At 34.1% G+C, this 14405-nt stretch overlaps 2 protein-coding genes and 1 long non-coding RNA gene across 3 annotated transcripts; 2 read left to right on the top strand and 1 right to left on the bottom strand.

The window, feature by feature from the left end:
• The first annotated feature begins 3118 nt into the window (after positions 1 to 3118).
• On the top strand, positions 3119 to 4244 carry LOC111279748 (uncharacterized). The gene is made up of 3 exons (XR_016334524.1): positions 3119 to 3254; positions 3582 to 3928; positions 4061 to 4244. It is a non-coding gene; the product is annotated as an uncharacterized LOC111279748 (long non-coding RNA).
• A 675-nt stretch (positions 4245 to 4919) lies between these two features.
• On the bottom strand, positions 4920 to 5639 carry CYS2 (PHYTOCYSTATIN 2). Its single transcript, XM_022866594.2, has one exon. It carries the CDS (start codon positions 5494 to 5496, stop codon positions 5110 to 5112), a length of 387 nt encoding a protein of 128 aa, XP_022722329.2. The 5' UTR covers positions 5497 to 5639; the 3' UTR covers positions 4920 to 5109.
• Positions 5640 to 6562: 923 nt separating this feature from the next.
• LOC111279739 (kinesin-like protein KIN-12B) lies at positions 6563 to 14221 on the top strand. The gene is made up of 16 exons (XM_022866762.2): positions 6563 to 6999; positions 7080 to 7217; positions 7303 to 7386; positions 7469 to 7594; positions 7697 to 7756; positions 7863 to 7916; positions 8009 to 8101; positions 8300 to 8395; positions 8701 to 8846; positions 9399 to 9548; positions 9647 to 9776; positions 9862 to 10875; positions 10953 to 11051; positions 11141 to 11293; positions 11368 to 12168; positions 13476 to 14221. The coding sequence occupies exons 1-16, from the start codon at positions 6709 to 6711 to the stop codon at positions 13785 to 13787; spliced, it is 3747 nt and encodes a 1248-aa protein (XP_022722497.2). The 5' UTR covers positions 6563 to 6708; the 3' UTR covers positions 13788 to 14221.
• Positions 14222 to 14405: the final 184 nt, after the last annotated feature.

Raw genomic sequence — 14405 nt, 5'->3', positions numbered from 1 at the left:
CAATGGAGGCAATTGATTTGGCTTAGAGATTCTATGACTTCGAACGTTGCAATGAATATTATGGCATGGGCATTTGAATGTTTTTTATAGAAAATTTAAAAATTTTGTTGTTTCGTTTCAAAAGTGATGATTATTCATGAATTAAGACATGTTTATTTATAAAATGGTATATTTAATATCGATTGAGACTTATAAATGATTTTTTAAATATTTATTTTCTTTTACATGAAAGTTATCTTGTATTTTATTATTTATTGTATTATATATAAGATTTTAAAATATTATGTAAATTATATTGTATTTATATTATATTTAAAAATAAATTAATAAATTTGATTTATTTGATTTATTCCATTATAAATTTTAAAAATCGGTAACTGATTAAAGTAATTGAATAAAAACAATTTTCTAATAGATTCATATCAAAATTAAATAAAACGAATGAAATTATTTAAATTAAGTTATTTTAAAATTATAATTATAATTAAGTATTATATTCATATAAATAGTCAAATAATCAATTATTCTATTTTAATAAGTTACAATCACTAAATAATCAACTAATAATTTAAAATATAATTAAATAATTAAATTTACATGTAATAAGATTCGAAGCTTATAGCTTTTGTTTGAACTTATTTGAATGAAAAATTATTAAATACATTGAAAAATAAAATTTTTTAATTTCATAAACAAAATTAAAATAATAACACATATTTTAGTATATATTTAAAAAAATAAAATATATATTCTTATCTTATCTTTGATTATACAATTAAAAAATTTTATTACATCAAATAATTTATCTTACTCGAATTATATATAAAAAAATAATCAATCAATTAATTTTTTGAATTAATTTATATATTATTAAAATTGATATTTAAATATTACATGATCGAAAAAAATTTAAACGCATAATATTTTCTTTAATAAATTATGTTGTTAGATAAGGTGTTTAAAAGTAATTTAAGAGCTTAAAAAAAAATCAAATTATTTAAATGCCATGTCACGTACCAGTAGATCCTAAAGCGCCCTCATAGAAGCGCGAAGATCTCAACGACAGTGTCAAAGGCTCTAAAAAGAGAAGGGAGAATTCTGGAACTATCTTCAGACTGTTAGCTTTTAGAACCTCTGGACTCTCTCCGTCTTCACCTTTAAATTCCTGTAGTTTCAGATCACTTTGCATTAATCAGAGAAAGACCTACAACCATGTGCTAATTTGTTTAACTCAAAAGCTCAAATTTTCCTCTCAGCTAATCTCGCAAACCATGAAAGACGATTTCGAGTTCCCAACCGCCAACAACATGGATGAAGAAGAAGAAAATATGGACATCCCACAAGATGACCCCGTTAACCCAATCCTCAAAGTTGGTGAGGAGAAAGAGATTGGGAAAAATGGACTGAAGAAAAAGCTGCTTAAGGAAGGTGAAGGATGGGAGGCCCTTCAATGTTGATGAAGTTGAAGGTAATGGCTCTCTTTCTTCTTCTTCCTTCATTGCTTTGGTTGTTCCTTTTTCCTTTAGGATTTTTTTTTTGGGATAAATTATATTTTATTTATCCAAAAGAAACAATAAAATTGCTACAGTACATACACTCCATAGATACAATTAAATCATATTCTAATTATTATGCAATATAACTTTATTTATATTTCAAGCATCACACAAAACTTTGTTCATTGGATCAGCAGCAATTGAATGCAATTTATGTAATCGAGTCCTCACAGCTTTTTTAATCAGCTCATACATTTATTCTTCTATTCCTTCTTTGTTCTTGAATTTTTTAAGTTTATGGGTTTGTTGGTTTTTTTGCAGTGCATTATACTGGAACTGTGCTTGATGGAACCAAGTTTGATTCCAGCCGGGATAGGGAGACTCCTTTTAAGTTCAAGCTTGGCCTAGGTGAATAATTTTATTCATCTAATTTTCTTTTTATTTTAAATGCATGTTCAGCTTCATTTCTTAATGAATTTAGTTACCTCTCTGTTAAAGCTGGTGTTCTTATCAAGGAAGTGTAAATCACTAATTCTTAAGTTCGATATTTAACTCCTTATTTGTTTTCAGAAATCACTGTTCCGAGTTCCGAGTTCTGATTTTCAAGTGTTTCTGTCATACATTTATATATTTATTATTGTAAAGGGTTAATGTGTGATTTAACTCTTGAATTCTATCACTTTTCACAATTTAGTACCTATAAAAGTTAGAGACTCGAATTTTGTTTTCATCAAACATCACATTTTTATTGGTTAGTATTTGTGATATCAACATTTGACTAACATCCTAAGTCAAAGGTGTAAAATGCTTGATGAAAACAAGTACGATTAGAATGAAATTTTTTTATGGGTACTAAATTGTTGAAGTAGTATATTTTAGGTGCCAAATTACTTACTAACATATTGTAAAGTCATATCGCTAGTATGGTGACTCCTCATATCTTCTTGAAACTGCCTAGCATTTCTGAATAGTCCTAGCAACTTACCCTTTTGATAATAACAGTGTAATAACTTAATAAAGTCCGATGAATTTTGTGATAATCATAGAATAATGAGTTGGATGATATATGGAATACTTAATGAATGCTTGTTTTTTAAAAAAATTGTTGGCATCAACTATATTCTTCTTATCAAATCTGAATTTAGATAGGACTAAGTTTTAAGATCTTTTTCATGTCTGATGCCTAAGATCTGTGTTCGATTGAAGCGTGTAAAATATATTGCTGTCTGGTATGATATTTGGATGTCTGTCTTTCCTGGAAGCATTGAGAGAACAAGTGAAATCTTTCAAATTTCAACAGTTTAACGGAGATTTTCGTTGACTGTTTTGGTTGTGGAGTGTCTGTCTGTAACAGCTTGAACTGCATATGCTCACTCGTTTCTCTCCTTAAATTGCACGACAAGTAATCAAGGGCTGGGATGAGGGTATCAAAACAATGAAGAAGGGTGAAAATGGGACAAGTAACGTGCAATCTTAATAATGCTGCTTGCAAGTTGAAACTCAAAGATTACAAGCAGGCTGAGCATCTGTGCACTAAGGTTGTTAGCTTTATTGGCATTTAGAATTTGTCTTGATGAAATGTCAATGTTAATTCACTCATGCTGACAGTTAGGCATGTGTGATTTTATAGGTGTTAGAACTTGATAATAGGAACGTGAAAGCAGTATATATAAGGGCTCAAGCATATATTCAACCTGTTGATTTGGATTTGGCAGAGGTGGATATCAAAAGGGCCCTCGAGACTGACCCTGATAACAGGTTTTTCTCTACTGCAAACTGTTTGTTATATCTGAATATGGTTACTTTAGTGATTTATCGGAGCTAAAGTCACTACATCCTGCCTTGTATGATTGTGAGCTGGATGGGAATGTATCTTGCATAAATGTTCTGGGGGAATATTTGCTTTGCCGCTTTTGGCAAATACTAGATACAAGGACTATAAAACTGAAGTGGAAAGTACATGTAGGATAAGAAATCTGGTTCCATCATCTTTGGCCTCATGTTTTCACCAGTAAGTTGTTTTATTCCAATTGTTGTGAACTTGTGACTACAGTTGAAGTTAATTTATGTTTGCGTTGATACCAGAGATGTGAAACTGGAGTACCGAGTCCTAAAGGAGAAAATCGGGGAGCACAACAAGGATTCGCAATTTTATGGCAACATATTTGCAAAGGTGAACAAGTTAGAGCAAGCAAAGGCAGCAAAACAGGAGCCAGCACCAATGGCCATAGACAGCAAGGCATGAAGGCATTTGCCTCAAATCCCCCTTCCCCTCCATCCTGCCTCCCTTTCTTCCTTCCCAATGTTATAGAAGAGTGAAGGTGGAGTATTTGTTCTAAAATATATTACCATAGAATAGTAAAAGGTTCAGATAGTGCTAATCACTTGGCGTGCAAAGTCATGCATGAAGTTCTTCTAATGCATCTAAGCAGGTTTGTAGATTGATCAAATATCTTAACCGCTTTGTATAAGAATGTTCAAGTTAAAGATAACAATTGTATTATCTAATATTGTATTATGACCCCGGAATTTGTTTGGTTTATCTTTGTTAATTTTTGTTTCAGGAAGTTGGTTTCTCAAGGAGGGAAGACGATTGCATTGTTTAACGTTTTTCTTTTTTAATTATAAGTTACTTGGTGTATCCTGACACAAGTAACTACTTTTACATATGTAATTTTTTTTTTTTTTTGAGCTTTATAGAATACATATAAGCAATATATATCATTGTAAACAAATTGCATGTGAACCAATTTTTTTATATATATTTGTAATTTATTTGTTTAATTAATAAATTTAAAAATATTATTTATGGTTGTTTGTTAAATTTAATAAATAAATATAAATTTAAAATTAATTTGTAGTTTTTTTTAAGGTCGAGAAAATAAAAAATTAATTTGAAATTAAAGTATTTAGATTGATTTAAATTTAATTTTTTGATTCAAATAAATGTTTTAATTAAATTCAAATCGATTTTAAATGACGAAATAAAAAAATTAAAAATATTTTAATCAAATAGAATTATATTTTTATTAATTTTTATATAAATTTAAATTTTATAAAATAAAAATAATTTTTCATATTTAAATAAATTTAAATATATTTAAAAAATATAAAAAAATAATAGAATATTTAAAAAGTTAATTTAAAAAACTGATAAACCAGATTGAATTTGGATCAATTTGATTTAAAAAAAGATGGATTCAAATTTGAATCCTTTTTTGAAATTATAAAATATTATACAATATCGGAGAAAATAAAAGGAAAAAAAAAAAAACGAATTCGATCCTTTATCATCTACAACTATCCTTGAATGATAAGACCATTTCTTTGAACTTTTTGGAATCAGAGAATCGAAAGCTGATGTATACATGATCCTGACAGCACAAATCACAATCCTTCTCTTTCCCAGAAAAGATATATAGATTATTTGTAAAACAAATAGTTGATTAGCATTATTTATTCCTTTTTTGCACGTTCAAAGACTTATTATACATGAAAATCACAGGTTAAAACCCACCCTCAAACACAAAAATCCAAACCAAAAATGCCATAAAACACAAAACAAACTTGGGAATGACCATTACAACGCTACAGATTCAACACAAGCAAACCCCTAACCTTTTTGAGAATAAGGGGAAAAGCTGAGCAATTCCCTGGAATGAACCCAAGGTTTCACCACAACCACCGATTCAAACGTCCTGGAAAGCCCATTCTGCATGGCCTCAATCTTCAGATAGTACTTGATCCCAGATACCACCTGTTTCTGAGCCTCCACAACCTGAGAAAAAACCAACTCCGTCCCTCTATTACTCCTCAAACGCCCCTGCATCCTGTTATATTCTTCCACGGAAAACCTCCCAAGCTTTTGCACCTCCTTGTTCGTCTTCACGTCGCTTATCTTCGTTTTCCCTCCCACCACCGTTCCATAACCGTTAACCAACGTGAAAGACAATGTTATTACGAACAACAAAGAGAGAGTTATCAGCTCAGTTTTCGCCATCTTTTGGTGCTTCAGTTTTTTTATGTAATATGATTGTGACGGTGGGGTATTGTGGTTATGGTGTTATATAGAGAGAAAACCGAAAAAGAAAGCGTTTCGTCACGCAAATTAAGGTGGTGAAATGGGCTGACAGGGGTGGCAAGCGAGGCAGAAGAGAGCATCGACGTCGTGCGGCGTATTTTAGACGCAAGGGAAAACGACATGACAGGGCCGTCATTTATGGGACAATAGTGAGCTAGCGTTTTCCGACGGAATTGTTCTTTTTTTGTCAAATTGTGCTAAGGTTTTTTGTTACGTACTGCTTTTTCTGCTGGTTTTTGACGCAAAAAAACATCACATGAAATCATGAATGAAGGCCTTGATTCTTATCGTCTCGGGCATTGTTTCATTGCAGTTAGGTACTTGGTGAGTGGCAATGGCATTACGTATTTGTGATAGTGGACTCAAGGACACCTGTATAAATAGACGGACAAGTGCCCTTTGCGTCCTGCCTTCAACCGTTACATCTTTCGATAATATTAAAATTCGAATATTTATATTATTTAATATTATTACCTTTTGTTTTATATTATGTTTATATTATATTGTCATATTATAAGAAGGATGGGTGAGTGTGAGAAAAAATAAAGGAAATGAAACAAATAATGAAGAAAGAAATGGAAGGCAATTACAAAACAATTACTTATACTAATTTTTAGATTTTTTTTTCCTTGTCCTGCCATTTGAATTGAATTGACATCTGGCTATCTCACTCTAACAATAATTTAAGTATAGACCAATTTAAAAAATTGGCTTAATTGACCACTTGACAATAATGTAATGGCTTAATTGAAAAGAATAAAAGTACAATGGTTGAATCTCAAATTTAATAACAGTAAAGTGGCTAATTGACTTAAAAGGAAAAGAAAAAGCAGCCCAAGAATCTGGGCCGTCAAAGAAAAACAGTGTCGTATCAAAAGTGGGCTCATGAATGGGTCCACGTAGGTTTATTTAATTATTAAAAAAAACGCTCCAGATCCAACATAATTTCAAAATAAATAAAAATAAAAATAAAAATCCCGGAATTCAAACTCTTTTGTTCCCTCTAACGGCTACTTTTCTCTCACTTCCACTCTTCTGTCTTTCTCTCCATCTCTCACGCTTTCTTGCCCTAATCTTCCCCTTTCTCTCCCTTTTTCCTCTCTTTTCCTTTCTGTCCAAACAAACAAAAAAATGAAGCATTTCATGTTACCAAGAAACACGGTCTTGAGAGAGCAGATGGAGAACCCTTCTTCCCCAAACCTTACCCCTTCTAAATCCAAACGGAAACACCAAAAATCATCCAAAGAAAACGCACCGCCGCCAGATCCCAACTCCCAACCTTCCCCCGCCGCAACCGCAACGGCCAAGATCAAGTGTCCATTGCCACCTCGCCCGCCGTCCTCCAACCCTCTCAAGCGCAAACTTTATCCGGAAACCCTCCCCGAAAACGCCGTCTCAGGAATCTCCGATTCCGGTGTCAAGGTATTTCCTTTTTTTTTTTTTCTGAATTATGGAATTTATTAGATTTCAAATATTGACTCCCTTTTATTATTATTCTTTAGGTGGTTGTACGGATGCGGCCGCCAATTAAAGAAGAGGAAGAAGGGGAAACAATAGTTCAGAAAATTAGTAATGAATCTTTGAGTATCACTGGACAAACCTTCACGTTTGACTCAGTGGCCAACACGGATGCAACTCAGGCACTGATGGGCTTACTTTTTATTTATTTCCCTCTGTTTAATTATTTCTGTAAAACCCTAAATTTTGTTTCTTTTTTAACTGCAGCTAGATATCTTCCAGCTCGTAGGAGCACCTCTCGTCGAAAATTGTCTTGCTGGGTTTAACAGCTCGGTGTTTGCTTATGGCCAGGTACTTGCTTCTTCATTGAATTACTTTTGAACTGGTTTATAACTTTTCAATTTGTGTGTCTGAATAAAATGGTTTTCGCTAGACTGGAAGTGGAAAGACTTATACGATTTGGGGTCCAGCCAACGCCTTGTTGGAAGAAAATTTATCAAGTGATCAACAAGGCTTAACTCCCCGTGTGTTTGATCGACTCTTTGCTCGTATAAATGAGGTAAAGGTTTCAATATATGTTCGTCAATGAATGCACTGAATGTTTATGTTATGAGTGGACCATTTTCAATGGTTTGTTGTGCTTCAACCTTCTATTTTGTAGGAGCAAATCAAGCATGCTGATAAACAACTCAAGTACCAATGTCGCTGTTCTTTTCTTGAGGTAGAGTTGATTGACTTATTGTGGTACTAGATTTTGATATAATTGGACTGTTTATCTTTGTTTTATTCTTATTCCTTACCACTTGCTTTTCAATTTCCTTTTGCAGATCTATAATGAGCAAATCACGGATTTGTTGGATCCAAATCAAAGAAACCTGCAGGTAGAATGAATAATTATAATTAACTTTTCAATTCTTTCTTTTTGGGATGAAAATTTTTGGTTTTCTTAGACTGTTTTATGATTTTCATCCAGATAAGAGAAGATGTAAAATCTGGCGTCTACGTTGAGAATTTGACGGAGGAGTATGTAAGTTCGATGAAGGACGTGACTCAGCTGTTGATAAAGGTTTGTTTTTATTTTTATTTTTATTTTGCCAATGCTTTGAATGCTAACATTCAACTTTTCTTGATAGAAAAGGAACACTTTTATGCATGATTTCTTATTAGCTTGATCCATTTATTCCAGTTTGGTAAAAGTGGATTTGAAACTTAACTAAGTTTGATTCAAATAATTAAATTTAGAAGCTTCACACAAATGATGCAGGGATTATCAAATAGAAGGACAGGTGCGACTACTATCAATGCCGAAAGTTCCCGTTCACATTGTGTTTTTACTTGTGTTGTTGAGTCTCGATGTAAGGTAATAATGGTTTGAATTTCATGTGCTTTATTTATTTGTTTCTAATATTTATGTTTGAGCTAGCATATTTCTTGTTGGATTACAAGTTTTTCAAAACCAAATCGTGGCATCAAATCACTAACTTGGGCAGCTTTGCAAACCAGAATTTTCTTAAATTCCATGTCCTTTTTTATTTGTCACATTTTGTAAATAATAAAATCACAAGGATCATGATCTGCAGAACAACTGGAAAATATATCATATTTTCACGAGTTTTTCTCTCCCAATTATACTTGAGGATTCTGAAGTACTCTCTGTTCTTACAGAGTGTGGCCGATGGTGTAAGTAGCTTTAAAACAAGCCGAATAAATCTCGTTGATCTAGCCGGTTCGGAGAGACAAAAACTAACTGGTGCTGCAGGGGATCGCTTAAAGGAGGCAGGGAATATTAATCGTTCACTCTCACAACTTGGGTATGCTTTTCGTATCTTTTCTTTCATATGCATGTCTTATTTCACGTGCATCTTATATTGAATCTCTAGATTCAACTTTTGGTTGTTACTTTATTGTTCAAAAAGTAGATCTTCCAACTTTGACTACAATGTGATACATCTGCAATTCGGAATCTTTTTAGATTTCAATAGTTCGCAAATGTGGTATGGAGCATTGTTGAGCTCCAAAATGTGAGAATACAATAAAAAATGAGTTAATGTAATAGAGCAAATGCGTGTCCAAACCTTTAAAGAAAACTACTTTTAGCATATTTGTCTAAAAGGTGATTGTCTTCCTAGCTGGAAAAAAAAGTGATTTAGCCAATTACAGTTTCAGAAGAAGGTGATACAGAAAAAAGAAGCTACAGAAAATAAAAAAGGCTATGTAATACAAGTGATGGAGACAATTGCTCAATTCAGATTCAATTCTACCATGTTTTCTTGCCTCTTTGTTGCTTCAGCATGTTTTCATGGATGTGTCAAGAGCACACACTGCTAGATTTTTCCTAATTTTACTTATTATTTGGAGTTCAGGAACTTGATAAACATTCTTGCTGAAGTATCCCAAACCGGAAAGCAAAGGCATATCCCCTACAGAGACTCCAAGTTGACATTTTTATTACAGGAATCTCTTGGTGGCAATGCAAAATTAGCAATGGTCTGTGCAATCTCTCCAGCACAAAGGTAACAAGACAACAACTGCCCTTATTTTGTTTAAGATTTTCTTCCCCCCCCCCCCCCCCCCCCCAGGCAAGGGAAGTTTACTTGAGTCAGTAATGCAGCTGTAAGAGCGAAACATTCAGCACACTACGATTTGCTCAGCGTACAAAGGCAATCAAGAACAAGGCAGTCATTAATGAAGTGATGCAGGATGATGTAAATTTTCTGCGTGAAGTGATTCGGCAGTTGAAGGTATATTCTAATTATCAGTTTTTTTTTTTCCATGAGTTATGCAATGAAATGTGTGAATATGAAAATTGTGGAGGGAACCATGCAGGATGAACTCCAACGAATGAAAGCTAATGGAAACAACCAAACTGATCCAAATGGAAGTTACTCAACTGGATGGAATGCCCGTAGGAGCTTGAATTTGTTAAAATTTAGCCTCAATCATCCAAGGACATTACCTCATATTGATGAAGATGGTGATGAGGAGATGGAAATTGATGAGGAAGCTGTCGAGAGTCTTTGTGCTCAAGTAGGCCTGCAATCAGCAGATATATATCGCTGTTCAAATGAAGTGACCAAACCAGAGATAATTGAATCAGATTCAGGAAATACCACCTCTGAAAATGGATGTGCTCATGATCTATTGCCTAACACATTTGAATGTGTCAAAGCACAAGACACTGAGGATACTGATGTAAACATGGAGGAAGAAATATCTGAAGAGACTAAAACCTCTGAAATTATGATTGTTGGTTCAGTTGAACCTGCTACAAACATGCCAAACGTTGTTGATGCTCATGAAAGTGTCAAAGAGAATCCGGGCGGACCAGGCCAGCTAACTGTTGAAACAACTGATGGGGATTCTTCTGTGATTCTTAAATCCCCAACACCAAGTGTCTCACCTAGAGTGAACCAGAGTAGGAAGAGTCTGAGGACATCATCAATGTTCACTGCTTCGCAGAAAGATCTTAAGGATGATGGCCCAGAGGCTATGCGTGTACCTTTCACACCAACTGAACATTTGGCAGCTAGCCTCCATCGTGGTCTTGAGATTATTGATAGTCACCATCGAAGTTTAGCATTGAGGAGATCATCATTCCGTTTTTCATTAAAACCTGCTGACTCTAAGCCAATCCTTGCAGCTCATAAAGTCGATGCCGGAGTTCAAACTTTTCTTCCAGATTATGAGATTCAAGAAGAAGAGCCAGTAGCATTTCTATGTGGTAATTGTAAAAAGAGAACAAACATGGAGGGGAAAGAGGACAATGAAAGCTCTAACATGCAGTTAGTCCCTGTTGATGAGTCAGAGTCTGCTGAGAAAACCAAGAAGCAAGTTCCAAAGGTAACAAGTCTCAAGTTCTAGCTTTTCATATTATAGCTTCTACATGATTGACCTTTTTCTTACCTTGTATTGCACAGGCAGTGGAGAAGGTTTTGGCTGGATCTATCAGGAGAGAAATGGCTCTTGAAGATTTCTGTGCCAAGCAAGCTTCTGAGATAATGCAGTTAAACCGTTTGGTAGGTTTCTTAGTAATTTTACTCGCAGCTAATGGTGGCTATTGTCATTGCGAATTGTTGATGTTATAGTTATTGGCTATTATTTACAGGTGCAACAGTACAAACATGAGAGAGAGTGCAACGCCATTATAGGGCAGACAAGGGAGGATAAAATTCTTCGCCTTGAGAGCCTTATGGATGGTGTTTTACCTACGGAGGAATTCATGGAAGAAGAGCTAGCTTCCCTCACACATGAGCACAAGGTGTTTGTTTGTTCTTTTAAGGTTTTTTAGATTAACGTTTTTATTTGCATCTGTATCTCACCTATTGCCTACAGCTTCTGAAGGAGAAATATGAGAACCATCCTGAGGTTTTAAGAACAAAGATTGAGTTGAAAAGAGTTCAGGATGAGCTGGAGCGCTTTCGAAATTTTCATGATTTTGGTGAGAGGGAAGTGTTGCTAGAAGAAATTCAGGATTTAAGAAACCAGTTACAATATTATATAGACTCTTCTTCCACATCAGCTCGAAGACAAAATTCTTTACTGCAGTTGACATATTCATGTGAGCCCAATATGCCTCCACCTCTAAGTGCAATACCAGAGACAAATGAGGAGAGTACTGAAGAGAAATTTGAACAAGAGAGAATTCGGTGGACTGAGGCAGAGAGCAAATGGATTTCTCTTGTAGAGGAATTAAGGACTGAACTTGATGCTAGCCAATTGCTGGCTGAAAAAAGGAAGCAGGAACTAGATATGGAGAAGAAATGTGCAGAAGAATTGAAGGAAGCAATGCAGATGGCTATGGTGGGACATGCAACAATGCTTGAACAGTATGCAGATCTTGAAGAAAAACACATGCAATTGCTTGCAAGGCATAGGAAGATTCAAGAGGGAATAGATGATGTTAAAAAGGCAGCTGCTAGGGCAGGGGTCAGGGGTGCTGAATCTAAGTTCATAAATGCCCTTGCTGCTGAAATTTCTGCACTGAAAGTGGAAAGGGAAAAGGAGAGGCAATATCTTAGGGATGAGAATAGAGGACTCCAGGCTCAATTGAGGGATACTGCTGAAGCAGTCCAGGCTGCAGGCGAATTGCTTGTACGGTTAAAAGAAGCAGAAGAAGCTGTGGCTGCTGCTCAAGTAAGTAAAGTTACTTATATGTTTTCATCAACTTTAACTTCTCTGCTTGATATTAAGATTTTTGTTACATATTAAGTTTTCATCCCAAAATGAAAACTGGTAGCTAAGCTGGGATAACTATTGGATTGGAATTTTAGATGTTAAAGTGTCTGTTCAGTCTGTCATGTTACTTTTAATGGTTATGATGCAAGAGTAAAGTAGCAAACATTGTCGTTCAATTTTTTTATTTTCAAATTAAAATTTTGATGGGACAATATCAGAGTTCAAAAGTGACAAGATGAGTGGATAGAGGGAGTGTGATTAGTTTTGTTGTGAAAATTATTTGCTTTCCTTCATTTTACAAATAAGCACTCTCAGTGTAGTCTCTCATATATCTGTATTTATGTATTGATATATGTTCTTTATACATTGCCTCGTGATAAATAAATTTTGTTGTAAACCCTGCTAGTCAACTATAACAAACATATATTATTATTAGTATTTGCCAATGCAAAGCCCCTTAAACCATGCTGCCTTTGACAAAACATCCATTTATGAGGCTCATGAGGTCTCAATTAACTTTTGGATATAAATTATGATTCAGAGATCTAACCTCAAGTTTAGAATGCACAAGCTAATATGTCAAGAAGTTGCTTTTAAAGCTGAGATGCGTTTATATCTTACATGTTTACCTCATATAATAGTTGCTCAGAGAACTTCTTGGTGACGCTTGTGTCATCATCTGGTTACTCTTTGGTTCTTTTATTGGAAAGGTAAACAAATTGATGAAAAGGTAAATGGACATTTTATGTACACATTTTGTACAGAAAAAGTACTAAAAATTGAGGACTTCAACATTCCATTTAGTCAATTTCATCTGTATGTAATGCATAAAATTATTTTTTTCCTCTTTGGTGAAGGCTAGGAATTTCCAGATGAAATGCTTGTAATTTAAAATGCCGAGAATTCATAAATAACATAATGCTGTTAGACTAATCTTCCTCAATATCTCATAGTTTTCCATTCTCCCTCAAATACTTTTTCGGCATGCTGTGCAAGAGTGTACTTTAGATGACCAAAAGTCTTAAAACATACTACTGTCTTTTGCAGCAAATCATCTGTGTTAGATATTGTTTGGTTCAAAATTGTAGGGTGTTGGAACATATTACCGCTTTTTAGGGCTTTTGATTAATTTTTCCCTTAGTCTTGTATGTGGTAGGGAACACTTCACTTTGCTGGTCTAACTAGCAAAGCTACTTTGGGACTTGGGAGTGAATGTGAAGCTTTTAGCATTGTTCTCATTTCCTCCTGTTTTAAAATAATTGCAGAAGCGAGCAATGGAAACAGAACAAGAAACTGAGAAGGCTCGCAGACAGATTGATAAATTAAAGCGAAAACATGAACATGAGATCAGCACTCTTAATGAGCTACTTACAGAATCACGTCTACCTAAAAAAGCAATACAACCTGCTTATGATAATTTTGACATTGCCAAGTATGATGCAGGTGAGATCCGCGATGCCTGCGATCAGCAATGGCTAGAAGAATTTAAACCATTCTATAACGGTGAAGATGGTGAGTTATCAAAGCTTGCAGAAAACTCATCTTGGTTCTCTGGATATGATCGTTGCAATATATAAATCACATTTAACTGCAGAATAGTGTATGTATTTTTACTAATAGTTTCTGTCATATAGCTTAAAAGTAGACTTGGCAATTCGTGTATTCTTCCCAAGTTTTACACAAAAATCATGTTATAATTTGTGTCAACATAGAAAACACAAAATGCATTTTTTGTTTTTGTTAAACCCATACATCTTTTGCTAAAATTTTAACCCATATCACCTTCGTCTCTTTTTTAATATATCATATTTGTGTACTGCTTCCATGTCGTGTTTTAAATGGTAAACTTTACTCCAAAGTTCTTTAAATTGCCAAGTCTACTCCAAAGTTAGACTAGTTCTCTTGCCAATCAAGGGGACCATTTTCCTGGTTCCCTTATTTGTTCTTTGTAATCAAATTCAAATTCTTTCATTTCTTAAGAGTTGAATGAATGATTTATTTCTTTTTACCATCTCTTGGCAACAAAATGTAACACAAATACGAGTAATGTGTACACATTCAAGCACATAAACAAACATCATGGATCATATGTTTACTATCCATATTTCTTCCACATTCCACAATATGGCATTGCAGAGACAGAGAAATATAGATTTTTTTTTCCTTTTTGGGTGGAAAATTTAATGTGAACTATC

Source organism: Durio zibethinus, chromosome 27 (genome assembly GCF_047325235.1).
Source record: "Durio zibethinus cultivar Kanyao isolate XHJ-2024 chromosome 27, ASM4732523v1, whole genome shotgun sequence".
Lineage (NCBI taxonomy): Eukaryota > Viridiplantae > Streptophyta > Magnoliopsida > Malvales > Malvaceae > Durio > Durio zibethinus.
This window is presented reverse-complemented; position numbering and strand designations above follow the sequence as displayed.